A 26,999-nucleotide genomic window follows, 5' to 3' on the forward strand; every position below is an offset into this window, starting at 1 on the left:
ACTGACAGCCATGTCTACACGTGGGAAGGCCACAGAGACACGTGGTTTGGACTGGCAGACACGTGGTTTGGACTGGCAGACACGTGGTTTGGACTGGCAGACACATGGTTTGGACTGGCAGACACATGGTTTGGACTGGCAGACACGTGGTTTGGACTGGCAGAAAGTAGAGAAAGACCTCAACTCCTCAAGTGTTGAACTTTTAGACTGGATTTAGAAAGTAGATTTTTTTTTTACTGAGACAATGGACTATACTTTTACTGGTATAGTAGGTGGCAATATAGCACTCAATTGGAGTATGGCCATGTGCTAAAAGTCTCGCGGTCTGACATAAGACACACAAAACAAGAAAACAAACACATACAGGCCCTGAATGGGCCCATAGTGTACAACTACCAGTTCACGCTCTGAACTCTGTGGATTTAGAAAGTAGATGGACTCCTGAGTAGAATAAACTATACTTTTACTGAGACACCAAGCATAGTTTTTCTTACTGTATCCATCCATCCATCTTCATTCGCTTATCCGGGGTCGGGTCGCGGAGGTAGCAGTTCCGGCAGGGGGCCCAAGATATCCCTTTCCCTAGCAGCATCAACCAGCTCTGCCTGGGGAATCTTTAGCCGCTCGCAGGCCAGTGCGGAGATGTAATCCCGCCACCTAGTCCTGGGTCTACCCCGCGGCCTCCTCCCAGCCGGACACGCCTGGAACACCTCCCTAGGGAGGCGCCCAGGAGGCATCCTCACTAGATACCCGAACCACCTCAACTGGCTCCTTTCGACGCAAAGGAGCAGCGGCTCTACTCCGAGTCTCTCCCGGATGACTGAACTTCTCACCCGATCTCTCAGGGAGACCCCAGCCACCCTCCGGAGAAAACTCATTTCGGCCGCTTGTATCCGTGATCTCGTTCTTTCGGTCATGACCCATCCTTCATGACCATAGGTGAGGGTAGGGATGAAGATAAACCGGTAGATCGAGAGCTTAACCTTTTGGCTCAGCTCTCTTTTCGCCACAACAGTGCGGTAAAGCGACTGCAGAACCACACCAGCTGCTCCTACTCTCCGGCCAAAAGTCTCTCTCCATGCTTCCCTCACTCGTGAACAAGACCCCCAGATACTTGAACTCCTTCACTTGGGGTAAGGACTCATTTCTTACTCAGAGCGGACTGTATGTACAGTACAAAGCAAAATGTACAAAAATAATTGTGGTGAGCACCCCCTGGTGGTGGGCTCTGGTACATGTATGACGGACATACACACAAACGAATGTACAAACGCACCCAGGCGTGCGCACATACGCCACACACACTAACAATGTCAAATTAATATCCACTATTTCATCAGGTGGGTGGGGGACAATTACAAACAGCACCTTCATTCTGACAGTAAACACACAGCAATGATGATAAATCTCTGTACACCAAGGCTGTATGCCAAGATGCTAATACATCAAGTACATTCAAAGCATTAGGTTGCAGAAAGACTGATGATATCAACTGAAGCCTGCCTTTGTGACTTTTGTGCAGGAGTCTGTTGAGTTTTGCGATTAAACCTGTCTTGAAAGAACTTTGATTTAGAGCAGATCATGAATCTATTCATGTTGTTTATATTATTCATCCCGTAGCTCTGAAGCTCATCAAACTACAATGATCATGCACAGTTAAAACTCATTATCAGTACAATTATTCATCTCTTTATGAAGTCGCAGTCATTATACAGTCTACGATTGCTGCCAGGGGGAGTGGGAGGGGGGGAGCAGAGTGGGCACTTTCACATTTAATTCATGCCAAAAAAAGACTATTTAATGCAGTATTCTCAAAGTGTGGATCCGTTTTTTGGATCAAATTTCCTAAGTTTTACAGAGATAAAGAAAGAGCTCCTGGGAATTAATCAGAGAGAGACTGAGGCTGTCGGCCACAGTCAGCGCTGACTCGGGGCCTCCTGTACAATACCTGGTCTCCAGAGGGATGTTGCTGTTGAGAGCCCAGTTGTTGTGGAGCTGGCCTCTGTCGGGAGGCTGAGTGGGGTCAGCGTCCGCGGCCTGGCTCCGTGCCGGCAGGGTGTTCCTCTGCAGGGCCTCGGAGACGTGCGCGGCCGGACGAGTACACGTGCACGCGTGTGGAGGTGGGGGCGGTGGGGGCAGCGGTCTGAAGGAGAACTGGCCTGGCGGGCTGCTTGGGATCTCTGTGGAGAGAGAGGGAGAGAGAGAGAGAGAGAGAGCGAGAGAGAGAGATGTACATTCATTTTCCTGGAAGTGATCAGGCATTCAGTAGGAGAAGGTGTGATGAAAAAACAACCAATGTTTGATTAAGATGTTCATAAGGATCGCTTGAGACCAAAACTGGTTTACTCCTGAATAATATGTTATTCTCTACTATATATATATATATATATATAGAGAGAGAGAGAGAGAGAGAGAATTGCTTCCATCTAATGCAATGCCTATAGAACAGGGCTGTGTTTCCCAGTTCCGATGTACCTTGGCGATCTACAGTACGAGGGTTCTTAAGGTATACCTTGGTGAAGGGATCGTTTTTCCTACGATTGTTTCCCAGACTATCCCTTAGTGAGCGTCTTAAGATACATCGTAAGGTACATCGTTAATAGAGCTGTCCCTTGTTGATGACGTTTTCAAGTGTTCTCATAATCATTTTGATTTCACCCCAATCTAATATTAACAAAAAGGAAGCTATGCCTACTAAAGCTCATCTGCTAATCTATTTAAAAGTCAAGGGACCTTGTGATAGTTCCAATTCATACATTATAGTCTACAAAATATAGAATAAAGAGCATTTATTGGGATATATAACCCTAGTCTGGGACTTCTTGAAAGCCTGGGAAAAAATGATAATGATAGCTAATGATGATGATGATGATGATGATGATGATGATGATGATGATAGCTAAATGGGTGACTGATTTTGTTTGTCTGTCACCCGCAGACCACCCTGAGTCCGATACAGTAGATACCCCCGTGTCTGCTGTAGATGTCCAGTACAGCCACTAACCCTGTCCTCCTCCCTAGTGTCTCTCCCTCTTGTACTCTAAACAGGTCCTGTGGACTCCCCCTGTCTCCTGCAGGCCACCCTGTAGCAGGTCCTGGAGAACCCCCCCCGTCCTCGGCCAAGGTCCACCTTATGGCTCCTGGAAAGGCCCCCTGCCTCCTCATGACTAGCTCCTTCCCTCTCTGTGTCGTCAGCTGTCCCTATCCAGCCAACCCCACCCCTTTTTATCCTTGGCTCTCTGCTCTCTGTCTCCCCACCTCTGCTTTGCAGCATTCTCTATGAGCCTGGTTCTGCTAAGTGCTTACTGTGCTTTGTTATATGATTCACTTTAATATCCTATTAGAGACTACAGGGATAGCTAACACATAATGGCCTACCATGTAGGCAACTTCTCTGTAACTATTTGTGCACTCTACTGTTAGTCATGTATCGCCTATGAAGTATTTAGCCCATGTTTACTGCTCTGTATATGTTCTTAGCCAATACACAAACATTTTCCAGGAGCTTGCTCGATCGTCTCGTTTAGAGAGGTCAGGGACATTTTTTTACAGCTCACTTTTCTGGCACCCAGGTGAAACTGTTTTTTTTTGCTTTCCCTCTGGAATATGTAGGGGTGGTCCCTATGACCCCCCTTTGCTCTCTGTAAAGCTCATTATATTATAGTGTACCTATATACAGTAGTGGTGGGGTAGCCTACAGACAGCCAGAAAAGCCATGCCATCAAATTGCTCCTTTACATATGAAAATGTGACTCCTTTACATTAGAAAATGTAGAATTTATATTATGGATAGTCCCTATGTTTTATTTGGCTCAATACACTTTTAAAAGACAACATTCCCGTGATGTGCTATGTAGGCTACAAAAACATTTTGATCATTTTGTCATCACGTTTATTGTGCACTAATGATCTAATTTGTGCAGGTAGGGTAGATAGATGTGTGCGCTATATTGCAACTCTACTTTTTAAAAGTATAATTTTGCTCTAATCGGGCTATAACTATAACGGGTTGAACGGGGACATCGCTAAGGGACAGCTTACGCTGGGTTCAGACCGCCCTTAAGAAAGTATCCCTTGGGTAAGGTATACCTTGGCTAAGGAGTCTCTGGGAAACAGCGCGTCAGCTCAAGGGAGAGCTTAGGATGTATCTTCAGAAGGAACATCGTAAGCTCGATTTACGATGTACCTTGGGAAGAGCCATTTCCCAGAGCCTCCTTAGCCAAGGTATACCTTAGCCTAAGAAGGCTCTGGGAAACGATGCGCCACCTAGAGAGAGAGCTTACGACGTATCTTACGATGAATGTAGCGCCGCGATGGCTCTGGGAAACGCGGGCCAGGTAGATTTGTGCTTGAGGTCATTGATTCAGTGGTACTGTATGAGCTGGGTTGCATGCACAAATGAGATATGGCAGGATTTAAATAAAGCACATCCAAACTGATGCAAGTGTCTTTCCCACACCATCAACAGGCATACAGTACAGTAGTCTCCAGCTTGGAGTGAATCCCTCGCTACTGAAACATCTGGTGTGTCTGAGCACTACAGAAGTCTACAGACCAGAAGTGGCAGCCGTGAGAGGCTTCCTATCAACTATGGCGCAGTGTCTCTGTCTGCCTTCACATGCCCGCAAACCAACACCTCTCTGTCAAACAAATTAAAAGTGAGCTAAGATTACATTAAATCAATCTCTATTTCTAAACCCAATTAAATTCTTCCTCGTAATATTGCTTATTGCTTGTGTGATGGACTGGATTTCGTTTAGCTTTCCAGGGCAGCAGCGTTTCCTATTGAGGAGCATGGGTCTTTCAGGGGTTTTCTGTACAAATTTGCATTGATTTACACAGTATTTAAACATTGATCAGGTGAACGTTCATTTTAGAATCGAAGACAGCCATCACTGTCATATATCAACAGAGTTTAAAGTGAGTTCGAAAATCATCAAAATCTTTTAGCAAAATGCAGTTACATAGTTATTGAGTTCTCGCTCTACAGTCTGTCTGCATTAACACAGGTGTGCTTTCCTCAAATGTATACAAAGAGACTGATGACTGAGTCCTGCGTTTGCCCTAAGAGGCTGAATTGAATTGTATTGATCTTGTTTGTCTGTGATACGTTTCTCTCCTTCTTACTATGCATCAGTGTTGACATGCCAGGCTTCATTTGTAAAGCATTATAGAATAAATGCAGATCGGAGTCTGGACCATCAGTAATTAGATAAGAGCACTCCTTTCTATTGATCCTCAGGCCATTAATACTGTTTGGATGTTACATTCCTTTATCATTTCCCTTCTTGGAGTATTGATATCTAGCAGGTAACAATGTAAAGGAGATGGATGGAGATGATCATGACATCATTGTGAACTCATTTAGACAGAAGGCTATTACCAATACAAATGCCTAGGATTGCATCCAGTCTTTATTATGGGATTTCATCAATCTGTGGAAAGCCTCGACAACAACCCATTAAGTGATGTATTTGTTGAACTGTGGAGGCGGCAGTTGACCGCAGAGCTGACCACAGGTGGGGCCATGACTATAGATGTTCTAGCTCCCATGGTGATGGACAAATGGTGAATGTATTGAGAGATAAACATCCTTAAATAAACTGGCGGTGTTGTACAGTGATCTGCAGAGAGGTACACCATCCCAGAAGAGACACACACACACACACACATGCACAAAGGCATGTTCAATATCTCTATTTGATTCTGCTATTTTCCTGTTTTTCTCCAACAGCCTTGCGGAAGACAAGGCCTTTGAGGTGTAAACAGAGTCTGGAGTCCTCAGAGGAACAGCCACTTCTGAAAGGTTGTGTGTGAAAAGGCTTTCATTTTGAGACTGCTCTCTAATCATCCGCAGGCTTCTAAATCCAGCTCTTAACATGACCTCAATTTACCACAAGTGACTTAAACTCCATTTCCGTGACTTCCTCGCCAACTGTTTGCTTTCAGGACTGAACCTCTGTGGAATTGAAAGTGTCTTAAAAGTACACCTGGCCTCGCGCAGACAGCCTCTCTCCTTGACAAACGTAAATATAATGGGTCATACTTACACATGCATTATTAAGCCTAGAGCATTCACCGATCCCCTCTTAGAGAGTACAGTACAGTACAGTACAGTGCCTGCTCTTAGACCGCCCGACGGCAGGCACTCAGCTAGCTGACAACAGGGGAAAAAACCCAGAGGCGAAGGGCATTAGAATGCACAATTGTGGCAATGCCTCTGGCCCTGCCAGTCAGCCAGCCAGTTTGGCAGTTGGCACAATCTGCCTTTTACAGGCCGTCTCTCTTTTAAGTACTTTATAATAGCCCCTGTCATCATCAATCCAGAGACGAGGGGCAGTAGGACAGCCTTATACAGTACTTTACCCCATACTGTTTCAGCTAGAGTAGCTTGAGAGCAGGCTCCATGGACTGCAGGATCTAAGCAGTAACATGTAGTATCCTCCCACCAATAGTAAGGGTTAGTTTGTGGTGGTATTGAACGCTTCCATATAAAACCTGACAGTTAAAATAAATAATAAAATAAAATAAAACAACTTCAATGGCAATACTTGGAACATGGGCCATACTACACTAGAATTGTGTTGTTCCTTGCAACAGCGCATGGCCGGTTGCGTAGGCCCTGGGCAATGCAACAGCATAGCATGGAGTGGAAGGAAGGACAGTGCACAGAGGCGTGAGTCTTACTGAGACCTCTGAGCCCGGTCCAGACAGGAGAGCCCAGTCCAGCCAGGAGAGCCCGGTCCAGCCAGGAGAGCCCGGTCCAGCCAGGAGAGCCTGGTCCAGCCAGGAGAGCCCGGTCCAGCCAGGAGAGCCCGGTCCAGCCAGGAGGGCTGTATTGATGACCACTCAGTGAGCTTGTCTACAAGTGTTATTGCCTCTCTGCTATTCCTCATAGGACAGGAGGTCACCTACACACACAACCACAGCCTGCCTTTTCATTTCTTCCTCTTCTTCTTCTTCTTCTTGAATGATCAAATGATCATAAAAGGGGCAAAATATGACATAAACATGAAATTAACATAAATGTTTTATATATCTTTGATACTTACAATTTAGTTTATAATTTGATACTTGAATACGTTATCAACAAACTGGAATGAAAATGACATACTAAAAACATGTACATGTTCATGAAGGTAGCCACAAATACGGATTTCTAGGGTGGGAGATTCTGGCGTGAGGAATACAGTATTGCCACTTTTGTAAAAAAGAAAGAAAAGAAAGTGAGAATGGAGAGAGAGCAGGCCCATTAGCTTCACCTGGTGCATGGGGAGCTCGCCCCGCGGCGTCTCTCTAGACACGGAGGAGAACAGAACAAAGGGTCGGGCCGCACTCACAGTCCCTTTCACCCTGCTGCTTTCAAGTGCTACACCCAGTGCATTATGCATGGGCTTCTTTACTATTGACATTTACACTTCAAAACTCACCTTCCTTTGCACAGGGAGATGGGGATGCAGCAATATAAGGCCATGTAATGCTGGCATTTGCAGCAGACAAAACATTCAGGTGTGTGTGTGTGTGTGTGTTTGTGTGTGTGTGTGTGTGTATGTGTGTGTTTGAGAGAGAAAGAGAATACAGAGAGAAAGAGACAGAGAGGGAGAAGGTGTGTATGTGTGTGTGTGTGTGTGTGTGTGTGTGTGTGTGTGTGTGTGTGTGTGTGTGCGCGCGTGCGTGTGTGTGACTGTGAGGGAGTGATATCCAGGGTGGCAACTGTGACATTTCCTCGAAAAGCCTAAAATAAATGTGGCCTATCAAAAATCTGTATCAGTTCAACTGTAGACGACCCAACACATCATAATCGAGTAGTCAAAGTGGATTCTATTCTATACAATAGATTCAGCATTTCTGCACAGCATTCCACCATAAACCTGTCTTAATCACACACATACTGTAGCATTGCCAGCCTCTGCTATATCTTAATGATAATGGAAAACATTAAAAAACAGCAATTCCCTTCGCAGTTCCCTTAGCTGTACAGTAAACCATTTCTCAAGTGGAAAGCATGGAGTGTAACGTGAATTAGAGACATTTCAATGGCACTGCAGTGGCAGTAGAGACGTGCTACAGAACCACAGAGCAGCAGCCACACATGTAAAGTATTAAACATTAGAGGGGGTCCAGGCAACTACATACTGTAAATATGTGCTATCAGATAAGGAACTGTGAGGCATGGGAGTACAGTAGGCTCTTAACGCCTCTTAAGGATTTAACACAATTTCTGTCACAGCAGGCCTTTCTATTACTGAAATTGCTCGTGGCATATTGGTAGGTATATCAGACAGTCAGCCACAATGAAAATGTCTGGCGTTGAGTAGGACCACAGAGGCTAAACGCACACCCAACACACACACAACATCCAGCAGCGTTTAGGAAAAGAACTGCTCTTCCCTCGACCCCTGTGAGGCTGCTGCAATAATCTCTCTGAAAAAGAAACCAAAGCTGGGGGAAAAAAGGTACTGTTGAAATTATTTCCAAACATGGAAAATTTGGACACAGCACTACTACTCGAGTAGGCTATTAATCTCAAACGCGTACTTCGCTTGGGGCAACGGTGTTAGGAAACCACTCGCATGATAGAAATATTCATCAGTAAAACCCAAGAGGAAGCGCCGGCCCTTCATGCATTTCGCTTTGGCTCGTCTCCTTTCAGAACAACACAGGAAACACGCAGAGGACACGAGGCAGACTGATCCAGCCTCTCTGTTACAGATACTGGTATCTGACTGGTGCTGGATACCTCTGTTTACTGTATGCTGCCATTGTGCAGTGCAGCTACCAGCCCTGGTCCAGGGCGTTATAGTATTCGGGGCTGTACCCCAGTATACTGCCCTGTAGGAACCATTCATTGCGGCATTGACTTTTGTCACTTGGTCTTCACTGCCGTATCTACAGGTAATATTATTTTGTTACTCACCGAAGTGAAGACAGTTTCCGAAAGATGAAGGTCTTTTCTCTGGGGTGGCTACAGTTACAGCCCCCCACCTTTTATATGAAAAACACATTTTTGCTTAAATGGCACATATCCACCAATATTCACTAGCCTGATCATGTGATCTCTCTCCCCGATAGAGACCAGCACGTGAGATCACGTGATCAGGGTGGAATAAAACATTTCCCTGTTCTGTATGGTACCCGGTTCTGATACCTGCATGCGGGAGGGGGGGGGGGGGGGTGGCGTGCATATAATGGTCTAATTGGTCAATTACTGATTGCTCCAGCAGGTATCAGAACTAGTGTTACATAAGAGGAATCAGTCTGTTTTACTCCACTCACTTTCTCTAACTTTTTTTTTTTAAATAATGGACTTAATAATGGAAAAACTAATGTTTTTGTTGTTGTAGTAGGCCTGTTTTTACTGTAGCTTTTATAGGACCGAGCAAATTGTCAAATCATCGTCAAACAAACTCATTTTGGATTACAAGGAATGCTACTGTACAGAACAGGCAGTGACCTCAGCCACAACAACTGGCTGGTCCATATACTGTACAGTACAGTATCAGAGATCATGGATTCTGTTTCTGAACAGAAATATTGGAAATATGGCCGGCCATTCACCTTTTTTTGGACTCGAAACATGTCCTCCCATTCATTGTCAATAGGGGGAATTATCTGGAGGAGGTCTGTCGCGCGGAGGTCTCTGCTCTCTGAGCACCATTTCTAGTTCTACATGTAAACGCAATAAAGACAAAAGAGGGAGGAGCCAAGTGTTTAAGCAGTCCCAGGGCTATTGTCTTTGGATGTGCTTCTAGACTGCGTGGTAATATTTCAGGTGAGGATGATGAGTTGTGCAGCAGATGGCGTGTGGGTGATAGGGGGTCCGCACTGCCGGCTGGATATTGATCCTCTTAAAAAAAAAAGACGAGAAACAAAGGTCAGAGGAAGTCTATCCATTTACCCTTACTATGCTTTCACTGAATGGACAGATTGGCAGGGCACAGGGTCATTGTGAGAGGGCCATTTCACACAACTGGGTTGTACCCTGTTGTTTTGTGGCCTGTAAATTCTCCGCTTCCCAGATTCATAGCCTCTTTTTACGGGCCCCCTTTTCTTTCTACTTATCTGATCTGACATGCATTATTTACTGAGGCTGCTTATCTTGGCGGGACACATGCACACGCTCCAGCCCTCCTCACGCTGGAGAGAAAAGCATGATCAGAATAACGAGGTGGAATCACACGATCATTCAGCTACAGGATCACACATACTGTAATTATACTGTGGTGTAATCAGACAAATTAGTGGATATGCTAGAAAATAATAGAAACATTAAAAAAACACTGTCAAAGCAGCAACTGCGGCCAATACTGTAGATTGATTTGATCCAATATTGTTTATAGACTTTAAAATGGACAGAAAGGAAATGCCTTGACCAATGAACAGAGGTCATAACTGGCATCTCTCTCTGTCTCTTTTTAATATCACAAAATGCAAGTACAGTAAGTAAAGGACAAAAAAATGCTAATGAGATATTTGAAATAGAATACGGCAAGCTATCCATGCAGCTAATTAAAGGATTAGCTTGGAGTGAATACTGGGGAGAGATAGTGTTTTGAGACAGAAGTGCACGCTCCACAAGCTTGCATCCAAGATTAATATTTCAGACTTTGATTAGACACCCATGGTTCCAACTCCTCAAATGTCACCCGGAGGAGTGTGAAGGTTGTGTCCACATGGCCGGCTGAAGGTTTATGTGGAGGGGGAGTGTGATGTAAAGTTGCCGCAGTCCAAACTGATAGCACAGAGTACAAATTAATTCAAATATCTCCAAGCCACAGCTACATTATTAATTTGGAAAGAGACACTGCAGCTTAGTACCTCACATGACAGCTTCTGACAACTGATAGCGGTTCTTAACATAAACGCTGCTGTTGTTTCTATGGAGTCGGTCAACTCTGCTCTTATTCTGCTTCTCCACAAGTTTACTTTTAGTTTAAATAATCATTGTATATGAAACCGTATTGAGCTGGTTAAACTCACTCGGTTGACATACTGTCCACCCACGCCATCAAATGACTACTGTAGCTCTTCAGTGGTGCTACAGTATAAGCAGTAGCTTCAGGGAAATGGTCACATGTGTCTCTCAGAGGACCTAAAATTGGGCCCAGTGAGGTTGGAAGGAATGCTGATGAGCAGTACCTGTGACAGTAGTGCCAGATAATTCTGATATACAGTTACGACTCTACTGGGGTGAATTTAGGGGGATGGGTATAAATGATTTAAATTGGCTAAACTCTCTCCTCAGTTGAAATATTGTCAAACCAGCCTATGGAATTGCTAGCTTTTCTGTGGCTTAGCTGGATAACGGGTACATGTAGGTTTGGGAGGTGTGTTTGTAAGTTAATGGTTGTATAGTAAGTCAGAGAACCGAAGATCAAGTGCAGTTTAGAAGCCATACTGACAAGCGACACATTTTCACATTCAGTAACAGAATAGCTGTGAAGAAGCACAACTGCAAGTTTCAGTGCCAAACCTGTACTTCTGTATGGAAACGGTGGTGATGAAAACCAAATGCCCTGAAGTTGTTCCATTGCGTCTTTGTGAGCAGAACATCATCAAATACCATCCAGGGCGAACATTATCCGTCACAAAGTTCCTTCTATGGCTCATCCTTGATTTTACATAACCAGGAGTAAAAGAGAGGTTGTGATTCAGTCAATTAAAAGTGCTATTGACCGGTAGGGGCTGTTCTGCAGGGGGGGGGTGCCTGACTGTGCATATACCCAGTGTCCCTGACAGGGCAGACTCAATTGGTCTCCTCTGCCTCCAGTAGGATTGGCAGGCATCACGGCACGCCTGACAGACGTTGACACCCTATATCACTTTATCAAACCATTATTCACCCTCCATTAAAAGAGAGAACTTAACGGACTTCCCACGAGGCCTCAGCAGATGTGACAGCGCTTGGCGGCCAGAGATGACAACCTTGGTTTGAAGGGCAGAGCTGTCGGCAGTTGACAATGCCCCATGCCTGTCAGTGAGGTAATAGCCCTCCGTGCTGGTCCTAGGGGATGGACGGCAGGACAGACATGCAGAGGGGATCATGGGATGCCGGTGGGAAGCCCGACTCCGGTCAGGAGAGCGCAGGACCATTCCCTGTGTTAAGCACAGTTTAGAGGGGAAATGGGAACAGCTGTTGGAACACAGAAGACAGGCTCTCTGCATGTTGCATGAATTCATTACCGCGGTGCTACAGTAACGAAAGGACAGAGAAATTCAGCCAGGCGGGCTGAAATTGAGTGCGTTGGCCGGGGAGAATGACAACATCATGGCACACATTGCAAAGAGAGTACTGGCTTTAAACTGTACGGTTTATCGATACCCTAGCAAATAAAAATTTCTACACAGAACACAATAATTAAAAAATGAAAAACAATTCACAAAGTACAGTTCTGTCACAGTTCTAGAAGGCAATTATCTGAAATGGCAACAAAACTATTTACTGCCAGACTTCCTTCTGATTGTTGTCATCGAGAAAGCTTTCCTCTCATGAGTTCCCTGCCGGGAACACGTCTTAGAACTTTCCATGCCACAGAGAGTATGATTAAAGAAACTACATGCTGACAATCAAACTGTAAAAGTGTAAGACAAATATAATGGGCTGTTTGATTGACTGAAACGCGATGCGGCGCTGACGCGGTTTGAACGCGGCGCTGACACGCTTGTGAACAAAGACAGCCGCAGAGCTTTGCTACCCAGGGATCTCTCGCACACAAAGTGCAAAGCCTTGCTTCTGATAGCGATGTTAAGCTGAGAATGGAGACAAGACTGAGGTACCTTTGATTTCACCGATGGCGGTGAGCCTCGGAGGTCCAGCAGAGGTGGTCAGGGGTGACCTCAGTCATAGCCAGTGGAGAGGAATACGAACAACTGAGCTGAACAAAAACTGAGGGGACAATTCTCCCTTCATCTGAGCGCCGCAGGGTTCTCAGTGCAGACCAACGAGAGCATATTGTTACAGACTACCTGAATCAGTGAGTTTAACATGTGACACGCTCAGCTGAATAAAGAACCTTCTTGACTCGAGACACTCCCACAAGTGTGTGCCTTTGTTCTAATCTAATGCTTCATTTGGTCCTATTATCCTACTGTATCCTACTACTTAACTTGTTTTATTTGAAACAATGTCCCCATGGGAGCAGGAATTAGCTGCCGTGCTGGTATTCCACTGAAGAAGGTGTCAGGTTGTGTAGAACTTCCTTTCACTTCAATACCAATGTCACAAGGTAGAGGAAACTAATCAAGATGGAAGTACTGTAACGGAGTGTGAAAGTAACACAGGTTTTCTCAGAAACTACTAGAGATGCAGTGACATGGTTTCTTGTGCACATGCATATAACAGCGCATGAACTTCATACAAAATCTCAGCGCAATTGGAACAAATTTTGTGGAGCGACCGTGGAAAGCTTTTTTGTGCAATGAAAGTAAAAAAAAAAAAAGAAACCCTGTAGATATTTTTCGATTGTAGAATTGTGTTTACTTGTTTACATTTGCAAAGTACCATTGCACTCGGTCCATTCTTTGTCTTTTTATATTAAAGTCATATATACTACTACTAATTATAGTAATTATAATAATACATTTTATTTGTATTGCACTTTACAAGAAAATCTCAAAGTGCTACAGATTAAAAACTTGAAAGTGCTAAGATTAAAAACAACACATCAGTCCAAAACCAGGTACAAACATGAATGAAACAATAATACTAGAATTATTAAAATTTAAATTACAGCTGATAATAGTGAAGGATATGCAAGTTGTGTCATAAAACATGGAATCTCTACCTAAGTTTGTAAATGGAATGTTACTTCCGTGGAAGTGTTTGTTGTACTTTCGTCCCAGCTCTCCCCTGCTTCTAATTTATGCTTAAATAAGACACAAGGGAGTTGTTCTGCTGACACCTCCAGAGCCCAGAAACCCCTTTTTCGTGTCATGGCGATAAACTATTATTTTAGTTGCAGGGCCAGATGCATGCAGGTCAGGCGTGAGTAGATCCTAGTATCATACCAGCAGCCAGAGCCCAGTGCTGCTGGCCTTAATCTAATTCTGCTGTCCGTTGTTCAGTACTTCACAGTGATCACAAGAGTATGTGGGTGTGAGTGCTTTCCTTCAATTTCAAAGGTCATTGATTATTAAATGAACAATGTTAGCTTTTGGATTCATCAGCCTAACGATCTTTTTCTACACACGTGTGCTGCATGTGCTACTGAATGACCTGCCCACGTTTCCCTGGCACCTGACACCTCTATAGTGTCTGAATGTGCTTATGAAAAGCCAAACTTAATCATTCCCAAGGCTGAGTGCTTCTGAGAGTAGGCTAAATAATAATAATAATAATACTAATAATAATGATAATAATAATAATAGTAATATGTTGCTACTGTATGGCTAACATGGCCAAAGCCCTAAAGAGATGCTCCACTAGTGTATTGGGCCAGACTAGAGGGATGTGGAAGCAGTGAGAGTGAAAAGCCTCAATCACTGCATAATAAAAAAAACAACTCTGGAAGCTGTACCTCATGGAGAGTTTAATGTGTTGGGATTCATATTACGCATCAAATGGGTTTATGTGGACAGACGTCTCAGATTTAATGTACCAAAAGCTGTGGGATACGGAAACCAAATAAAAGGAAGATATCTTTCCATGTCCCATTGGGGGGTGTGGCTTTTTTTTGTGTGTTGGCTGTAAGCCGACACACCAAGAAGAGGGAATCCTATTTGTCGCTCCCTTCCTCTTTCCCTGTTGGCGTTGATGACCTGCAGTTCTATGATGCTACCACAAGAGGCAGTGGTCCCAGAACATCAAAAGAAAAAGACTCCACAGATTTCCCAGGTCAGCAGTGGCTGAGTGGATAGTGCACTGCCTATCACTGTGAAGGTTGTGAGTTCAATCCTTGGTGTGGACATATTTTGTCACTGGATGTTATAGAAGTTATGTAACGAGCGTGGGTCATATTTGTTAATTATAGACCCTTTTACAGCCTAGTCAGCACAAGTATGCGCGCGCATTCTTGAAACAGTAGCAGAGGAAGACAGACGAAATCGGCATTATAAAGCGTACGGACTGGACTGAGGACATCATCAAAAATGCCTGCGTTTGCGGTGCCCATTTTATATCAGGTAAGTTTTTTTGACTACCTGGTTTCACTGGAATGTCTGGTTGAAATGTAGCCCTTCTCAGTCCTGTTGTCGCATTCCGCTCGCTCATGCCAGATAACAGTCCTTTGCTGGTCCATTCACTTTGCCGTCAAAATAAATCGTTGTCGGCCTAGTTAGGAGAGGCGCTCATATTTACAAGTGTCAGATAAACATGAAACTTCACTTACCTAAGCAAAAGTGTCTATTTTAACAAATGCTGGGTTGAAGCTTCCGGACAGAACGCGTCTAAATAAGTTATTCATTGGAAGTGCAGAGGCTTCAAAACCCATGTCCCCACACAGCCGACATTTTTATTTCACTTTAATTTGAAAGCAAACTACACGTGCGTTTGCGGCGTTACGTCACGGATCTTCTCCGAATCTGCAGCTGGGTAGGTTACGTTTTGCAACAAAAAAAGCCATAATTGTTGCGACATAACATCGGCCACTACCATCGGTGAATGTCACTTTATTTGCCGATGGGCCGATGGCAGTGAACAAGGCCAACATCGGCCGATGCCAATGTTCGGCCGATGCATCGGTGCATCCCTACATAGTACAACGGCGAAGAAAGACGTAGAAACCAAGAATCAATGGCTTACTACCACCCAAATGATCAGTACGAGGTATGTGTGTATACTTATGTAACCTCCCATCTCCAATATCCAAAGCCTCACGTAATGGAAGAGAGGGCTGGCCTTTCAGCCTCCTATGAAAACTGAGAGCAAATAAGGTCCTGATTGTCTGTCTAACACAGCCAGTCCATGTGGTGGACACAACCTTGTGAGGGGGCTATAGCCTTTCTATATAGAGGACAGCGGGAGGAATGGAAGATTGATCAATTGTAAAAAAAAGAGATCTATCATGGCCCCCCAGCAGGAGGTCATCCGGAGCCCCCTACCCATCAGGCCTAATTGCTGGGAGCGATTCCTCTTTTGCGGCGGGGAAGGCCGGGGCCGTCCCCCTGGTCAGAGGGCTGCGTGCTGGGCAGGATTAATGGACTGGGAGTCGGGGCTTCGTCACGGCGAAGGGTAATAAGCAAATCTCACATCCGTCAGTGGAGGGAGCCCCCCCCCGGTCCCCGAGCCCCGCTGTGCTAAGCTTTTACAAAGCTCCTAGGAGTCCTTGGGCCGGGGCGAAAACACATTAGTGTGTACCGGCCTCGCTGTCGCGCTCCGCTCAGCAGTCGATCGGGTTTTCATGAGATGGTCGTGCTCCTGCTGGAGTCCCACCGAATGTTTACTGTGATTTTCAGTCTTTGCTTGATGGGAACATCCATTTTTCGAATGGGAACGGTGATCTAGAAGAATGGGCCGAATGGGAATGGGGAATTGTATGCAGGGTGTAAGGGTGTTGCTCTTGTACTGTATGCTGTGTGATCCTCATTCATCTCTGTAATGTGTCTAAGTGATTCCCTTTAAATTGTAAGATGGAACACATCAGGAGTGCAAGTACTGTAAATGTAAACTGTAAACTATGATAGTTTATTCACTCAGCTCAGCACACACCACAAGTCCTAAACAGACATTTCTGTTACCATTTCATCGCCATTCCGAGCCGTTGGGCGGTAGGTGTATCACGCTCCTCATCTGCCCTGTGCCTTTGCCCTGGGATTGTCAGTGTACTAGAAAATATGTTTTCTATTTTATTTTCAGTCCACCAAGCATAAATTGAAGGTCTCTGCTGTGTCATTACAGCCGTTTGTGGATACAAGCCTCGTATGAGTCCTGTGATTGTCCACATTGACATTATTTTATTGCCACAAAGCCTTAAGTAAACCCACTCCAGGACAGTTGTGGAGACACAGATCTCTTGTGCAGGGATCAGCCTTGATGGAAGATGACACTAAAAATATGTGCTCTTCAAGTCCAGTTTCTGGAGAGCATACTGTACGACGATTCCTTCTGGGCAGCACGAGGGGGGGGGGAGTTGTTGCCTGGCATAATCCTGGCTGGATTATGGGAGGTCACACAACATGGGCTGTAAATCCACAGCAGGTTTGAGGATCAGCTCAGAGCTATGATTATTATAACACCTGCTGCCCCGACTGCCATTCTCATTAGGGCTCTATAACAAGATTATCCACATGCAATTTCACTTCCCGTTCCCCTCAGGCTCAGAGTTTGATCAGAGCTGCAGTAATCATAGTGCTCTGAAGTCACAGACATTTTGATTTATCTGTCAATAATATTGACAATTAGCCGATTAGTTTATCACTTCAGGAGATAAAGACTATTTACTTCTTTCATTGCTCTGTTTTTTTTAGGTAAAGGAAAGGTACAAGTTACATGTATGGCCAAGCAGAATACGTAATTGGTTATTACATCCCCAGTAATACATATGCCCATGGCTTGAAAATGTCAAGTTAATTTTGTGCAGAATAACATTTCTTCTGACATTATGCCTGCTGAATGACAGTCATTCGCCCAGCACTGTATTGTACTGACCAGCTTTCAACAAACTATTTGATGATTTGTTAAAAGTTAACCTGGCTGAAAGTTACAGTACTTCATAGTTAACACTTTGATCAGTTACATTGGATATACAAAAGTGAAGCAAACTATTGACTTTTAATATGCAATAGAACGGACACAGTGTATATTTAAGAGGGGGCGCATGCTCACATTATACTCTTCCCACTTCCAAGTCGTGGTATTTCTGTCAGTATTGGCAGTTGAAATATAACTTTGACATGTCTGTAAAGCATATAGCCCTTTCCTCTTTGCATTTATGTATATTGGAAATGCATCACAAGTCAATTTTTATATCACAATAACATTTATGCCATGGTAGCAATTTCTAACAGTGTGCCACTGCTGAATTAATGTATGGGTACAAAAAAAACTGGGAAAATCATTTTCAAAGCAAGCAAGCATTTTGCTAGAAATTGTTTGGTTGCAATTTGCGGTGCTCTTTCACTTTTGATGGTCTGTTTGGCTGTTGTTTTTTGTCTGACCCCTCACCTATGACCCCGCCATCTTCTGTGGTCTTCAAAGGGAGGAGATCAAATGGAAATTGATGAATTTCAGATAAATCTTGTATCCTCACGATTGTCTACAATTATCTACAAGCCCCATCTACAGTACTAGATAATTAAATTAATACAAAATAAAAGATAAAACAAAAGAAGGTGGTGTAGGCCTACAGATAAAAATGTTTTGATTCTGGTTGGAATTCATATCCATCTCCACTACCGAGCTGAGAGAGGAGGTTTTTTGGACATTTTTAGGCACACCTGTGCCCCCTTATCGCTGTGAGAGGAGTACATAGCCATGAGCACTTCATACATCACGCCGACGGAGCCAATCTTTATTTAGATGGGTCATCATTTGTATTCCTGACAGCACAATAGTGGTTGAGGGAGGCTAATTCTCAGGGTGGTTAGTGTGCACTCTGCGATAAGCCTGACTCGCGGCTAGTGGAAAAGCACCTATTATGTGGGTTTTCAATTCAACTCCTCAGAATTGCCTGCTGCTTGTGACACGGCCGTATGTTTGCTCAGAGCGCCGACGCATATCACTTCCTGGACACCTTCATGAAAGTTCTCTCCTAGTGTCAATATTTCAGACACTGTTCCTGTGCCAAGGAAACGCTTTACGTCACATTTCAAACAAGTGGAGGAACTAACTGCCACCGAGGTCGACTGTACCTCTCTTCAGATTGTTTTGAATATTCTTCCAGCTCACAGTAGCAGGGGCTTCTGGGTAATCGTAGAAATACTCAGAGCTACTCAGAGTCAGAACCCCTCCCAGGTATTGCAAATGTGTTTTCTGCAAATGTGTTTGGACGCTTTGAGTTGAAATATTCAGGTTTAGCCTTCATTAACTACGTACCAGAGGACGCACCAGCTACCTAATGATTACTCCATGATGCTTCTCATCCTGGGACAGTCTCACAGAAAGCCCACTGCCAACAGGTGGAGAACTAGCCCTGGGGCACTTTCTGACACAAAATCCTTAACTTGATCAATTAATCATGAACTCAATCAATTAAGACAAATGGGTAAGGCGGTAAGTGAAACCACCAATATGAATACAGAGTAAACATCTTCCATTCCCTGTATTTCTTAACAGGCACGCTTATCTTCAAACATTAAGGAGTTGTAATTTGATGACAGAATATCAAAGTGGATATCAGTTTATTAGTGTAGTCGTGTTATACAGTGGCATGCCACGGTGCACTGGATTAATTCTCAGTCAGTCATTTCACATAATTAAACCTAGACTACAGAGTCTGACTAGAATTTACTGAGAGGCAAGATAAATTGATTAGCTCTTTAAAACCTATGATGATGATGATGATGATGATGATGATGATGACGGCACAACTACAGCATACAGTACACTATTACTAGCATTGTTAGCTTCAAAGTCAGTGATTTAAGATGTGCTATAATTATTGAAATGGAAAGATCTATTGTTCCTTCCTCTTTTGGGTGTATGCCTGCTGTACACATACTGAACAGTGCATAGCCACTCGGTTCAAATGTAATCTGAACTTTGAATGATTCATAAAATATGTGATTTAAAGTCTGCTATAGTAGTGAATTTAGACGTACAAAGCTGTGATCTTGGACCAATGTGCATGCTGCTCTCTCCGAGAATCACCGTTTTCACGGGGGAAACATGGACCTGAGCTCTGCAGATCTCCAGCAGGTTGAATACAAATGAACTCAGGGTAACATATGAGCTTTCTGTGGTCTTAGCATTCTGTCCGTCTGTCAGTGTGTCTCAGGGGACCTGTGCAGATGTTCCTGCTCTGAATCTGAGGCTGTTTTATATGTACGCCATTCATACAATCACTATGCCATTACATGGAATATAGCCACCCACCCACACCCAGACACAATCATCAGAGCCTATTCATTCCAGCAGAGGTGAATGGCTGAATAAACCTATTCTTCTCCAATTAATTTGTTTTATCCTGGAACAAATACTGAGTATAATAACTGATTAATACTGGCTACACATCCATTTTCATCATTTTTAACAAATGTGTTATTTTATATTTCCCCTAACAATAGACCTTTATCACATGGCTGACATAAAACTTTGAATGTCTGAATTAGCATTTAGAGAGCCCACCAAGCTAAACCCCCTATGCATGGCAAAGCTTTGGAGGTGTTTCTCTGTGTGTGTGTATGTGTGTGTGTGTGTGTGTGTGTGTGTGTAAGTATCTTTGTGCATGTGTGTGTACGCATGTGTGTGCATGTGAGATGCGACAACAGCAAGCCACCCTCAGCTTCCCAGCATTACGCATTCTGTCGGAGGTCAATCCATTATCATTCCTGACATTTCAAACAGATAAGAGCCGGGCGCTGCCATTCTATTACTGAACTCATAATGGAATTTGGGGACATTGCAAATAGATGTTTGACTTTGGTGGATTAAAGCAGAAAGCTCCATAAGAAAATGTTATCAAAGGGTTGTTGACCAAACAAATATAACAGGTGTTAGGTGTTTTCCAGGGCCGGCCATAGCTATGAACATCTGTAGGAGGTGGGCAACATTATTAGCATCTAGGCCATGTGTGAGTGTATTCCTTCTGTCTCCCTGGTCGCACCAAGTACAGTATTGGTTTTCTATCATTGTTAATCTGGTTATCCAATTGAAAAACCAACAAAAAATGTCAGTAAGAAGAGAGACCTAGTTTGAAACAGTAGGAGCTGCAGCAGAAGATGCTATAACTAGGATTGATTAGAAAGAATCATCCATAGTGCTTTTCAGGGGAAGAGTACAATTGAAAAAGATGAGGGGAAATGTATTTACTTCTATTAGAAGCAGATCATGAGCACATTAGATAATATGAGGCCTTCATTTTTTTGGGAGGAAGGATTTTAACAGAAAAAGCCAGCAAATGAAGCTTCTGTGAGCCAGATGTGTCATTCCTTTGAAAATATGGCTGCTCCCCGGAGTGATGCCTCCATTTAGTACTGTATGTGACTGAAGCCTTCACGCTTTCTTCCCAAAGTGAGTCACATTATGCCTGCTGCTCTCACCCATGCGGGCTGAGTGAAGTATCATCACCTAGTCTCTGGGTAGGAGAACAATATAAAGTAGGACGGACGATTTACAGCCTGTTAACTAAGTAAGAATACACAGCCTGTCAACTAAGTAGGAATATACAGCCTGTCAACTAAGTAGGAATATACAGCCTGTCAACTAAGTAGGAATATACAGCCTATCAACTAAGTAGGAATATACATCCTTTTAACTAAGTAGGAATATACAGCCTCTCAACTAAGTAAGGAATATACAGCCTGTCAACTACAGTAAGTAGGAATATACAGCCTGTTAACTAAGTAGGATATACAGCCTGTCAACTAAGTAGGAATATACAGCCTGTCAACTAAGTAGGAATATACAGCCTGTCAACTAAGTAGGAATATACAGCCTGTTAACTAAGTAGGAATATACAGCCTGTCAACTAAGTAAGGAATATACAGCCTGTTAACTAAGTAGGAATATACAGCCTGTCAACTAAGTAAGGAATATACAGGCTGTCAACTAAGTAAGGAATATACAGGCTGTCAACTAAGTAGGAATATACAGCCTGTCAACTAAGTAGGAATATACAGCCTGTCAACTAAGTAGGAATATACAGCCTGTCAACTAAGTAGGATATACAGCCTGTTAACTAAGTAGGAATATACTACTGCACAACTTAACATTGAGATCATTTTCTCACCCTTCTTCAGGAAGCTGGGCAGGGACCTGCGTGGAGTGGCTGGAGAGGACAGAATAGTAAAGACTGGCCACACCGCAAATTCCATCCAAAGCTACTCGTGAACAGAAACTCAGCCGGCAGCCTGGCTACATCTGACGAGGCTGTTTGTTCATTTGCAGCAATCGAAAACAGGCAGGTGGCTTGAGGCACCTGGGTCACCTGACTAATTTACAAGTCATAAGGAGGAGGAAGATGATGGCTGAGTTGTAAATCCATCAAGGCACCTCAAGCCAACCCCTACAAACACGCAGAGAGAGTTTTCCACAAGTCAGATGCTGCGGGTTGGCCCACGGGCCTCATGTTTGACATGTGGTTTAAAGCATCAAACTTTATAGAAATAAAATCTAAACAATGACCATTTTGATTTGGTGTGGCTGTCATCTCTGCATAGATCTATGAATATAAAGTTGGTGCAGCTCATAAAAGCAGGTCTTGGTGGCATCGGATTGAGACGAGAAAGCTTATGCATTTCATAATTACATTTGGAAAAGCTTTCTGAAAGCCAAGGAGTCAGAAGATGCCAGGCGTCTATATTTAATGAGGGTCAAATTTAGAGCTGCCATTTCAATGTGCTTTCGGAAGATCGCGAGAAAAGAGAACTGGGTATTTCGTATTGTGGTTATTAAGCTGACATTCCAATTCGAGCGCAATTCTTGAATAGAGACCCCTTCTTAGACTGGTAACTGCTCTCAGACCATATGAGCTCTGTTAACTTGGCTCCTTCTGATCATCACTAATTTATGTCCCTTTTGAGTCCTTTTCATATTTCATGGTTTGAGACGGAATGAGGGGAGAATATAGATGGAGGTAGCCTAGAGAGAACAGCTCTTGAGAAAGGAACGGAGGGCAGACCATGGAAAGAAAGAGACAAAGAGAGAGAGCGAGAGAGAGAGAGAGAGAGAGAGAGAGAGGAGCTGGAGGGGGGAGGGGGTCAACAGGAAGAAAGAGCGTGTTTGGAGCGAAGGATAACGGATGAAAGAGGAGTAATAAGAAGTAGTCAATGACAGGAGAGTGGGGGTTGGCAAAAGGCATCATCTAGAAGTAATGATGGCAAGCAAGACTCAAAAGGGGATTTATGAGGGAAAAGAAACAGGGAGGGCAGGGGTTGTTAACAAGCATATCTAGAGACAGATTGCAGTTAAGAGCCCCCCTGTGCATGAGAAAGATATGAGTACATTTGGAACGTAATATGCTGGCTTGGATCTACTTCTTCCAGCCTCCGACAATATTTCTTGTTTTCTGAGCATACAGGAATGACAAGAATACAGTAAGATGGACAGAAGGACACATTGGAGTGGTGACTGTTGACTATTCAAGGATTGGAAAGGGATTTCAGGTTCAAAGAAATAAAAGAAACGGTTTATCGCTTACTGATCTCAGGTCTTGTCTCGGGGATCCACTGTGAAAGCTGGTTTACTTTCAATTCATTGCCCTCTTAACTCTGGAAATGAGTTTGTTTCTCCTGAAGTTGGTCCTCAGCTGTGAAGACACAGCACATACAGAAGGGGTCCTAGCGAGCTTCTGACCCACAGTGGCAGGGTGATGACCTCCTCATGTCTTTCCAGCAGGACACGCACGCCCGCACAGTCAGCACACATGTCAATTATCAGGAAAAAAAACAAAACACTGCCCTTGCAGCTGGGGCTCCGGCTACGGTAGCTAGCACATTTAGCCGACCATTTCATTTTTACTCTAGCAATGTTCTGTAATCTTAAAACAGCATCAGGTAATAAGGCTCTTAAAATGGACCCTCATATCCTTTTCTCTGGCTCAGTCCTATTACTGGGCCATCAAAATTGAAATATTAATATTGGAGGGATTTAAGAATTCATTAAAAAGACACTGTTTAATGTGTGGGAAGATGCTCTAGAGTCAAAACTGAAAAGGAACAATATAATCTTGCATCAGTTAATCTACCAGCCTTTTCTTCTCACACTTTGGTAAGATTTGGAAATCAACTCAGTCTACCCATGAGTCTACCCATCAATTGCTGTGAAAGAGGAATCAGTCAGGACAGGCAGCTCTGGAAGACAGCAGCATAAATAGAGGATTGGTCTTTGACATGCAGCCTGATCTAGCAGACAGCCGAGGTAGAGACGCATGTGAGGGATCTCTCACTGCCGTTACCTTTAGCATTAATCAGCCTCAGAATCACTGGAGCTGCCAGCCTTGACGTCGCTAATCTACGGCTGAGCAAAGTCAGGCCTGATTCAACAGCCTCACTGGAGTACGTGCCCTCTGACAGATCACAAGAATTACATGGTAATTCTGCAGAATAGTAGTACTTCTTTCTTTCTTTCTTTCTTTCTTTCTTTCTTTCTTTCTTTCTTTCTTTCTTTCTTTCTTTCTTTCTTTCTTTCTTTCTTTCTTTCTTTCTTTCTTTCTTTCTCAGATGGGCTCGGATGGTAAGAGAGAACTCCTTCCCTCAGAAAAATAATAAAAACTGCAGTAACACAATTCAATCAGCTCCATGAAATCGCCCATATCCAATATGAAATGGCCCAAAATGCTTCAGCGAGATGTCAGTTTTGTGGAGACAATCTTGACTTAAAGCAAATAGAATAATCGAATCAGAAAGATGTCCTCCTAATGTATATATTCCCAAAACACCAAGGCACAGAACTGCCAGACACCTCAACAACAAAGTCTCTTATCACCACAGGATAAGCAAGTCTATAACATACAGAAGCCTACCTCCAGCATGCAGCATGTCATGGAGTTCCCAGTGATAAAGCCAAGATTATAATACTGTAACTGTAAGCATTGAATGAATGATACTAACATCTCAATACAACAACACAACTGAACCAGCTACATCCTTGGAGGAATATACGCCAAGGTACTCTGTGTGATGCTTCACTTCCTTATATAGTTTAGTTTAATCCTCTGCTTGATGAAATTGTTCTTGCTCATCAGCTTTATTTAGACAGATAGGCCTCTGCAGAGGCCTGTCTCAGTCTTAGTTGTTAGGAACTTGTTTGATATGGATCCTCCAGGGGTTCGTGTGTCTCACGGTCCCAAATCATCTTGTCTGAGAGAACTGGCGAGAGGACAGCTCTGATGTCGACACTTTAAATTAAACAGATAAAATTAATTCAAAGACGTGAAACCATCACACAATATCAGTGCTGGCACATGCGTCTCTTAAAATATGAATAATTAATAGAATCATCTTATTGAACCACCACAGAGCTAAGGTTATCATTTTCTCATTTTCACTCCTGCCAATTTCGCAGCAAGAGATGTACGGGGGAGAAAACAAATTGAACAAATAATACCTTTTTGGTATGAATTTCAGATTATGGCTTGTCACCTGTTATACTGGTATTAAATTACATGATGGAAAGTTTGGGAGATAACTTTTATATCACCCCGGCTTGAATACACATTTTTCAGAGCATAATTCATAAAAATGAGATATCTTTGACAGTAGAGTGGGATGCAACCTAGACACATGGAGATTCTTTATTATGCTTTGGAAAGACATATGGGCGGATTTTCTGCTTTGCTACAAGATTCTGTCATTGGCTGTCAGACACCTGATCCAAGAGTAAAGCATAAGGGTGGTTAAAGTCACATTTAAAACATGCAAACACCGCCAGTGCTAACTTTCCTACTGAAGGGAAAGTAATCAGCCCGTAAGTACTTCTGGCTGTTCCGGCAGCCCGTCAGACTCACTGAGAAATGTGGCTCTGATCGCTGCCTTATATTTGTATTGAATTGCCCAGGGACATGTTGTAGTACCAGATCAGCTAAAGACCCTCGGAGGTGACGAATGAAATGGTCGATAATTCACCAGAGGCTAGGCTTCAGGAGCTAAAAGCCAAATGCGTTTACAGAGAACATCCAGGACTCTGCTGTACACGGCCTAATCCCCCCCACCCCACCCCCGGGATCGCTGCTGGAGCACGGCCAGTCTGTGATGTGGCACTCCACCAAAAGAGGAAAGCAACTTTGTTGGTTGTTACAACTTTATACTTACTGTATCTATAGAAAGATAGGTCCCACGGAACATGTTTTAAACCACACGGTTACTACAGTATGATGCTCATGTTCTTGGCAATATCAGAATGATGTGGCATGCCTTTAGTTCAACAGACTGTTGTACAGTATGTACAGTGTACTGGCTCATGGTTGAGGTTGCTCTACAAAACAAGTCTAGGATCTACTCTAATGCTGTTGTGTCAACTAAAAGGTTAGGGGCAACTTGTAGTACCAGATCAGCTAAAGACCCTCGGAGGTGACGAATGAAATGGTCGATAATTCACCAGAGGCTAGGCTGTGTGTACAACTTTATACTTACTGTATCTATAGAAAGATAGGTCCTGTGGAACATGTTTTAATGCAAACCGTTCTAGTTACTACAATATGATGTTCATGTTCTTGGCAATATCAGAATGATGTGGCATGCCTTTTGTTCAACAGACCTTGAGTATATGGAACACATGAGGTATCAGTATGTACAGTGTACTGGCTCATGGTTGAGGTTGCCCTACAAAACAAGTCTAGGATCTACTCTAATGCTGTTGTGTCAACTAAAAGGTTAGGGGCAACTTTTACTTGACACCTTTGTTCAGTTTCTCCGAAGCTATCTTAACCCATACTGCACAGCAAACCATTAGGTAGACATTAATAAATATAAAATATGAATGCAATATGAGAAACATGGATTAATAATAAATACATAATTTATGACTTTACATTACAGTCATCTAGCAGTTGCTTTTATCCAAAGGGACTTACAATAATTGCATTTAAAGTAGGTAGTTGGCTCGCCAGAACTCACAAGTGCATCTATATATAAATACAACAGGTACTTTAAGAGCTAGGATCCTGGTAGTACTTCTATACACCTCTATGCATACAGTATACTGTATAAATGCATAAACTATAATCTGTTAGAGAATGAGAAGCGTATCCTTTCAGAATGTGGGGTCAAGCAGATGACAAATCTAACCTTTTCAGTCCAAAAATGACATCATTCCTGTTACACAGAGCTGGCTTCAGGCAATGCATTAATGTATACAGTATTTTGTCTCCAAGTCTCACCTTACAAACAAGCACTGTACTGATCAGATGAGGGGGCTTTCTTTCATTGATTTTGCTTGCAGACTTTCTACCCAGCTCTGCATTATC

General features: G+C 43.4%; 1 protein-coding gene across 1 annotated transcript in view; it reads right to left on the minus strand.

Annotated features, from left to right (window-relative positions):
- tenm1 (teneurin transmembrane protein 1) overlaps positions 1-26,999 on the minus strand; it is a gene marked incomplete at both ends in the record, with an annotated part of 107,006 nt that overhangs the window by 69,411 nt on the left and 10,596 nt on the right. Inside the window, one exon of the mRNA XM_084449969.1 lies at positions 1,949-2,180. Within this exon, the coding sequence (XP_084306095.1) occupies positions 1,949-2,180 (232 nt within the window). The remainder of the gene's footprint in view (positions 1-1,948; positions 2,181-26,999) is intronic.

This window comes from Borostomias antarcticus, assembly GCF_949987555.1.
Source record: "Borostomias antarcticus genome assembly, chromosome: 15".
Classification (NCBI taxonomy): domain Eukaryota; kingdom Metazoa; phylum Chordata; class Actinopteri; order Stomiiformes; family Stomiidae; genus Borostomias; species Borostomias antarcticus.